The sequence below is a fragment of the Sitodiplosis mosellana genome, unplaced genomic scaffold (genome assembly GCF_009176505.1).
Source record: "Sitodiplosis mosellana isolate CC-2019 unplaced genomic scaffold, AAFC_SMos_1.0 Smas_scaffold_1509, whole genome shotgun sequence".
NCBI lineage: Eukaryota > Metazoa > Arthropoda > Insecta > Diptera > Cecidomyiidae > Sitodiplosis > Sitodiplosis mosellana.
In genome coordinates this window covers 11,195-19,608 of record NW_022596751.1, presented here as the reverse complement: position 1 = coordinate 19,608, position 8,414 = coordinate 11,195, and the positions used below count along the sequence as shown (strand labels likewise).

The following is an 8,414-nucleotide window of genomic DNA, read 5'->3' as shown; positions in this document are numbered from 1 at the left end:
ATGTGCATAAGCATGTCTGATGCGCTATACGTGAATCGGGTGCCTGAGTGCCCAAAGTGAATTTTTGTATGAAAACTAGAGTGTGATAAGAGATAAAAGATTTGTGTCTTGAGCAAAGTTATAGAGCATGTCAAGTACTACAATATTTCTACAAACACTATTCCGTTATCTCTTATCAGTTCCGCGAAATATGCAAAAAACGCGGAAGACGGGTATATTTTTTGTATCTAATTTTTTAATGGATCGATAAGAGATAAGAGGAATTTGTCTTCAGCAAAGTTGTAGAACAGGTTGAGTTCTACAACATTCCCGAAGACTTTAACTTGTTATCTCTTATCAGTTACGCGAAAAATGATAACATAAAAATCGCGTTTTTCGCGGTTTTCCGCATAATTGACAAGAGATAAGGGGATAAAATTTTCAAAATTATTGTAGTACTTGTCCTCCTTTACAATTTTGTCCCAGACAGATATCTCTTATCTCTTATCAGTTGCGCAAAATACGCGAAAAACCGCAGGTGACCGCGAAAAATACGGGTTTTTTACTTGTCATTTTTCGCGTAACTGATAAGAGTTAGGGGAAATCTGTCTTCAGCAAAGCTGTAGAGAGAGTTGAGCTCTACAACATTCCTGAAGACACCAACTTGTTATCTCTTATCAGTTACTCGAAAAACCGCGAAAAACGCGATTTATATGTTATCATTTTTCGCGTAACTGATAAGAGATAACAAGTTGGTGTCTTCGGGAATGTTGTAGAACTCAACCTGTTTTACAACTTTGCTCAAGACAAATATCTCTTATCTCTTATCAGTTCTGTAAAAATAGATATGGAAAATCTCGCGTTTTTCGCGTTTTTTGCATATTTCGCGGAACTGATAAGAGAGACGGGATAGTATTTGCAAGAATATTTTAGTACTTGACATGCTCTATAACTTCGCTCAAGACACAAATCGTTTATCTCTTATCACACTCTAGTTTTCAAACAAAAATGCACTTGGGGCACTCAGGCACCGGTTTCACGAACAACGTTATAAAATAGGTTTCACGGTTTGAAGGTTAAGATTTATCGGTATTATGATCGGATCTCAATAATCTCTCAAAATTATTAGGATGGTTATTAAGATACGGATATGGCACAGCTATAGCCTACGAGACAATTATTGTAACCATAATACTTGCTGGAATACATACGGTAGTGTATGAAATGTTTCCAAACTTTTTATTAACGCAACTGTAAACATTTTCAAGTAAAATCATCTTAGTAAATAATTTCCATTCTAAGTGGCAGATATAGTTACAAAAATGTTTATCTTCAAGTAATAAAATAGAAATGGAAAGCTCCGTTTATATGTATTACAATTTATTCAGTGTGCGAATTTTGTCACTCGCATCACTGTCAAAATATACACGTATTTTATGGAATTGGCATGGAATGTGCGAGTGTGAGGCAACATGCTCTTTACATAATCTTGATTCACGCAAGCAGCAACAATATACACATCACATATTCAGAATTAGAGTGAGTGTTTTGTGAATTTCTGTTTTTCCTACGAAATATTGTTGACTCTTTCATCAGCCAATTTCGACAAGCCATTGACAATTATCCAAAGAATAAGAATGAATCAAAGAAGTCGGTGCATCTTGATCTTTCCATCTTCAGATGGAAAGATATAGGAACAAAATGTTAATGATAATTGAAATTAAAACCGAAGAAAAAACAATCAATATTTGATGAATTGTCAGCATACATTCTATCTCATCGAAATAAGATAATGTGCAATTAACAAAATGATATACGCGAGTCGTCCCCTTCAATGCCCACCGAAATAAAAATCAATATAAATAAATACTTGGGGAATTGTGAAAAAAAGTAAACAGTTCTTGTTTAAAAAGCCCGCAAATCAGTTGAAAATGAAATTGCTTCCGGCGGTTCTAGTTGCGGCATTCGCATTTGCACAGTAAGAGAGAATGGTTCCTCTCGTGCATACGAGTATGAATAATATATTTTGAAATGAATGCTGTACGACTGAGAGAAAGCGCGCGCGCGCATGTGTGTGTGTGTGTGTGTGTGTTTGAGGCAAAGAGAAAGAAAATGAACAAATTGGGATGAATGAGAAGTGAGAAACACCGAAATTCTCATTGCTCATATATACAAAACCAATGTAAATACGTTTGTGGTTTGCACACAGGTTGTGAATGGTTGACTCCATCATCATCGGCGGCAACAGCATTGAATCCGTTCACCTTGTTCGGTAATTTCAAGGATTTCTGGGCAAATGTCAAATGTATTCATCAAGTGCTGGATGAAGTTATGAACGGTAGCAATGTGGATGATTTGTGGCATGATGTCAGAATCAAAATGAACGCCATCGCCAATGTTGAGTGGAAAAACTGCTTGGCAATCGATGACGGTGTGGAACAAGAGTAGTACGGCAAAATGAATTTATTACTATTATTGTTATTATTATTTGTTGCTTTGGAAAATGTTTTTAATCTAATAAGCGTATGCTTATCGATTTTCGTGTATTCGCCTTTTCTTTCTTTCCGATATTGCTGTCGGCCAGGTGCAAAATCATCGTTACAGAACATGGTATCCACGTAGCCACCAAATTTCTAACTCAATTGCTTGATGTACGTAAGAATTCAACTTTCTTTTCATTTCTTATTACATTCCCTTTCTTTTTCTTGGTTTCTTCCGTTCATTCTCAGCTAAAAGCCTGCCGTTTCCATTTTTATTTCAAAACATAAATCGAATTTATTTCTAGGATCACAAATTGGATATGGATTGGCAAAAACTACGCACCGACATTGCCGCCAAATGCTTCGGCGAACACACCTTTGAAGAGTCCAAGTCGCCGAAGAATGATGACAGCAGCGATGAAAACGAACTAACTTTGTTTAAATCCGATGAAATGTACAATTGGTTGCTTTCGACTATGTAACAACCACGCAACTTGCAAAGAAAATTATCAGCCTACCGAAACCAAATTACATTGCCTTCTTCAAATGGATATGTATCAAATGATTATACATTGAACAAATAGCGCACAAATCGCAGCAATCTTATGCATTATTGACATTTTGAAAACTTTGATGTACATTTCAAATCACCGCGCACCAACCGCACTTTGCCGGAGAAAATAAAAAAAGCGGAGAGATTCTGAACATTTGTAATTTGAATTTTCTTTTCTTTTTTCGATTTTTGTATCCGATTAAGTGTGTGGGTGGTTTTTTTTTCTCTCGTAAGAACACCCGCATTTCACTCTCGTTACTTTTTCTTCTTCTGACGCATCAAAACGACATCTCATCTCTTATCATAAGCAGCGATCGATTGCAAAGAATTAAGCTTTTGGGATTATACCTTTATATATTCCCTAATGTCAGGCGATTTGCTTGCACATCAACTTGGGCGCCTATATAAAATATTTGTTGAAATATTTCAACTTATAAAATTGAAAGCACAAACAAACATAACTGTTCTCTATCAAAGAATGCAGCCAGTTCATAAAAAATTGCCCGAATATCAGTTCCGTTCAATTATTATTTCGAATTTAATGATTTCATTATTTCACGTTTTTGAGAGGTGCGTACCTGGTGGCCGACCGATGAAGTGTACAAAGTACAAAGTCTTGATTTGTTTATCACCTGTTTCGGTATGAACAGAGAAAGTGTCCAGTCATCGTCATAGTTAAAAGGCCACGCTCGATTATGTTAGGCTTCATGAGATTTTTATCACCTACTCTAACCGAATTGATATGAATCTTGAAAAGATATTGGTTTGAGAATTGTTCGTTCAAATTGTTGTCAATCAAAAGTACTCAACATTTATATTATTAAGGCATCATCATTAGCCATGATTTAAATTGAAAATGAATTTCATGTTTTGACAATGTACCAATCGTGTTGATGAATTCATTCATAAAATGATGACAGTTGTTTATCACAAAGTATATTGCGAGGGGCAGATTATCCAAAAGTAAGTGCATAGGTGATTGCAAGAAAAATGTGGTAATTGCTGGTCAAAAATTACTTTCGCAACTATTTTTTTTGTTGCTATTACCAATGCAATTACTTTTCTTTCGTGCAATTACCGCTAAATTTTACAATTACTATTTTGATTGATTTGCCCCCCGATTTATTGAAAGCGTCAAATCAATAGTCGTATGTTATTTTATTCTATTATTTCGATCAAACGACATTATTATTTAGTTTAAAACACATGGACATTTAGTTTAATTAAAGAGAAAAAAATACAGCCAATATTATGACCATTTGCGAGACTTTGCAACGTCTCCATTCGCTTTACTCCAAATAAAATGACTAGCAGAATATGGCTAAAGAGGCACTTCAAACAATGACAAAAAAAAATATACGACGACGGCTTGAGCTAATCTTGTGCTATGAGATTTCAGAGAGAACTAGAAACATGATTTTATCGCGGCATTATCGCAATGGATTCATGATAACTAATCACGCATTAAATCCCATTTTGTTGACTTACATATATGATATGAACACGTGTATGGATCATACTCTGGGTCTTATGAAACTGACCTTCAACCGTGTGACTTACATTTGAACAAAAAAAAACTGAAAAACAAATCAGTGTGCCTAGTTTATTTCACTATTGTGAGATTAACGCACATTTGATGCACAAAAACGTACTCCATTTCAATTTTTCGGGTAGTGTGTAATACATAATACATCGGTCAAAAAGTCCCCGGTCTGACGTACAAATAACTGTTTCGGCACAAAATCCATACCATTTCTAAAAAGTACAATTCTTCTTAGGAATCCTCTCAAAATTTCATTACAATCTGACCATTTGTTAGCGAGTTGCATGCATTCAAGGAAAACCCTTCGGAATAAGCCTAATTGTTTAATTTTACTTTCTAAAAACAGTGATGCCTCTCACCTGAGGACTTATTATCAAGTTTGGGCACTTTAGTAGTTTGAAGGAAGACTAAATCTAGAAAATACAGTCAATGGTAAAGCAATTCGTAGCTCAAAACGTGCAATTTTGCCATCACAATAACGGATTTGTGATCTCGTTGAAACTCATCAAAAAAGCATTCATTTCTTCGCCAAATTTGAACCATTTACTCAACACTTATCAAATCCATCAGTGTAAAAATGATAGATAATATACTTTTAACACCAATTTTGAGTTTTTTTAGACATTTGGTGATAAATATGGTATGTGCAATTGTGCATAGCGAGCAACAGGGTCAGAAGCTGTCGAAGTCATCTTTTGCCACTTTTGTCGTTTCAAACGGGTTTTACCCACTGTTTTGAGCATGTTTTAGGCTCTTACATATTGAATTGAGCACAGAACACATAAATTTCCATATATGAGTGCAAAAACTTCTTCAAATTTTGCCTTTATAACTTTGTCTATATCCAATTTCTCTATGTATTAATTTTTTTTGATGGTTCAGGGATATAGATAATAAACTAGTTCTGATGTTTATTAGATGCCTCTATCCATTTTGTCTTTGAAATGCCCAAAAGTCCCAATTTTTTCGCGTTTTTGAACAATCCAAAAGTTACTTGCAACAAACGGCTGTAACTCGATGGTAACAAATAGTCAGATTGTAATGAAATTTTTTGAGGATTCCTAAAAAGGATTGTACTTTTTACAAATGGCCATATATTTTGTGCTCAAACAGTAATTTCTATGTCAGACCGGGGACTTTTTGACTGAACATAACGACGACATAACGTTTTTTGAAGCCTAGATATCACAGCAAGATAAGCAAAATCGCAAAAAAACGATAGCAGCATATTTGAAGTGTCTTACATCACAATCGTTCGAATAGAAAAAAGGTATAAATTCTCTGGAGAATGTCCGAAAAGTAAACAGTTTCAGTCTGAAACCCACACACACACCATTCAAATATGAAGTTCTTCTCAGTTGTATTATTGGCTGCTTTGTGTGCAACGGTACAAAACATTTTGTCCTTGTTTTTTTGTTCGGTGTTTCGATTCGACACGATTTTTTTACAGTGAAAATTAATTGAACCATTCATTCATTTCATGTAGGCCGTCACCGCTGCACCACAGACCACACAAAACTTTTCATTCCAAGAATACGGGTTGTCGGACATATTCGAAGGAATTGGCAAAAAGCTCAGGGAACACTGGGCCAATGTTAAATGCATAAGCGAAGTTGTTGGCAAAGCCGTGCAAGATAGCGAAGTCAAAAGTGCCTGGGATGAAACCAAGACCAAAATCGATACTCTTGCTAACGTTGAATGGAAAAAGTGCTTCGAAGTCACAGACGCCATCGAACGATCCAAGTAAGTTTTTCATTTTAATTTATGCAACTCTCGAGATTGTTGACCGATTTCGTTTAATTTTTGTTTTGATTCAATGAAATGAAATGCGGACAAAGTTTTCAATTTCCATTATTAATAAGTAAATGAATACAGGGAAACAGTCTTCAGAATACATTTACGAAAGAAGTTTTTTCTGTATTCTTTTAACATAGATGCAAAGCTGTTGTTGTTGAGAAAGGTGTAGGAGCCATCACTGAATTCTTGAAGAAATTGGCTGCTGTAAGTTAATTGATGCGAATTACACTGCGAAAATTTTCAAGAAAAACCCTAATTTGATTTTTGGAATGATTTATACCAGGAGGCCAAAAGGAGGGAATTGGTGAAGGAGATCAAAGACAAGGTTGTAGCCGAGTGTTTCAAAGAAAACGCCGTTTTCTTCGATTTGGACGATCAAGCCGAAGAGTTCCAAGCATCATTTCCAGAACAATTCGAATGCATTGTTGATGTGCTTGGTGATGTATCGAAAGCCAACGGATTAGGAGAATTGTGGTCAAAGACTGAACCACAAGTGCGTCACCGTATCGGCAATTGGAAGCAATGCCCAAATGCCGGAAACAAATTCCTTGTTCTTCTGTACGTATGAAGAACAGATTAGCCACATTTTTCGGTTCATTGGCATAGAAGCCTGCATTATTATTGATTCATTGTCGCTAATTGTTTGCAAAACAAATGACTTATATTTTTCCCTTCCGAATTGTTCACATTTCTTTAGCTGCAATGTGAAAGAAGGAGTTTCAACCTACAAATTGGTCACTGAATACCTTCAATTGGCTGCTGGTGAAAACCCACAAGCCCTCCAAGAATTCGCTCGTCAAATTCAACAACGCTGTTCCGGTCAAACATATGCCGAACTCATGGCTGAATTTGCCAGAGAAGGTGAAACCGACGGAAACCAGGGAAACGGAGTTGAAAAGGTGAAGTGCATCACCGAAGCCATTGGCGATGCTGTCAAAGAGACTGACTTCAATAAAATTTGGGAGGAATACAAAAAAGACTTGGAACAATTGCACGAACGAGTCAAGGCCTGTAAAAATTTACCAAGCAAATGGGAAGCAGCAAAGTAAGCTTCATTGCACCTTCTTTTACATTTCCTTTTCACTTTCATTTGTCCAGTTATCATGAACTCATGAACACATATTTATTCTTAAGGGCATAAAAACCAAATTAACTGTTTCGAATCCAATTTCCGCTTATGTTTCTCATAGATGCGTTACCAAAGAAGTTGAACAAAGCCGCGAAATTCTCCACAAATTCCTCGCCAACTTGAAACAAGTAAGAAAACAAAAAAGTTTTATAGATTCTCACAGTTTTTCTTCCATTGCTCTTCCACTCATATCTCCACCTATTTTCCGTGAATTACAGGCCAATCAAGAGACTTTCGAGCGAGTCAAGAAATACGTCAAACAAAGATGCTTCGCATGAACTCGGCGCACAAAAGTGTCTATAGATTCAAAGCCAAACTCATCAGAAAGTACGTAAATGAAGTGCATGCCCGCAATGGAAGTAACCCAATGGCTTTTATTGTGCAAAAGAAACAGATGAGAAATAAATCAAACTTGTTGAACTAAAATGCTTTGTTTTCTTAATATTACAAAAAAAAAAGTCTATTTTTTTCGCTGTGGTAATTAAAACAGATGAAAAGTTGAATTGATATAAGTAAGTTTTTTGCTTGCTTATTTCAATAACTTAAAAAACAGTACCATCACATAAGAACTGACTCGATAATTTATGGGTTTGATTCTTAGACGAGTTGATTGTAAATTAATAACAATTACCTATTTATGTTCTACCTATAATACCAGATACCTGAAACACTTAAATGTAATTTCACACAAAATACTTGAATGATACCACAGTTTTAATAAGAGACGAGAATTCATTCTTGGACTCGGTTTCCGGATAAATGTAATTAATTCAATTGCGGTGATACGAAAAAAAATATTTTTCATGCGAAAATGTTTTTGATAATGAAATGACTTTGTAAATCGATCCTTTTCATTTGCGATTGGTTGATGTTCAGCTGAAAATTAATCATGGGTAGCTCTTCAAGAGTTCTTCACGATTATTTCGAAAAAGA

The 8,414-nt window shown here is 35.5% G+C and overlaps 1 protein-coding gene across 1 annotated transcript; it reads left to right on the top strand.

Moving 5' to 3' along the window:
• The first annotated feature begins 5,826 nt into the window (after positions 1–5,826).
• LOC129571162 (uncharacterized) lies at positions 5,827–7,907 on the top strand. The gene is made up of 7 exons (XM_055450927.1): positions 5,827–5,942; positions 6,042–6,298; positions 6,490–6,556; positions 6,636–6,910; positions 7,050–7,397; positions 7,543–7,609; positions 7,700–7,907. Exons 1-7 carry the CDS (start codon positions 5,898–5,900, stop codon positions 7,757–7,759), a joined length of 1,119 nt encoding a protein of 372 aa, XP_055306902.1. The 5' UTR covers positions 5,827–5,897; the 3' UTR covers positions 7,760–7,907.
• The last annotated feature ends 507 nt before the right edge of the window (positions 7,908–8,414 follow it).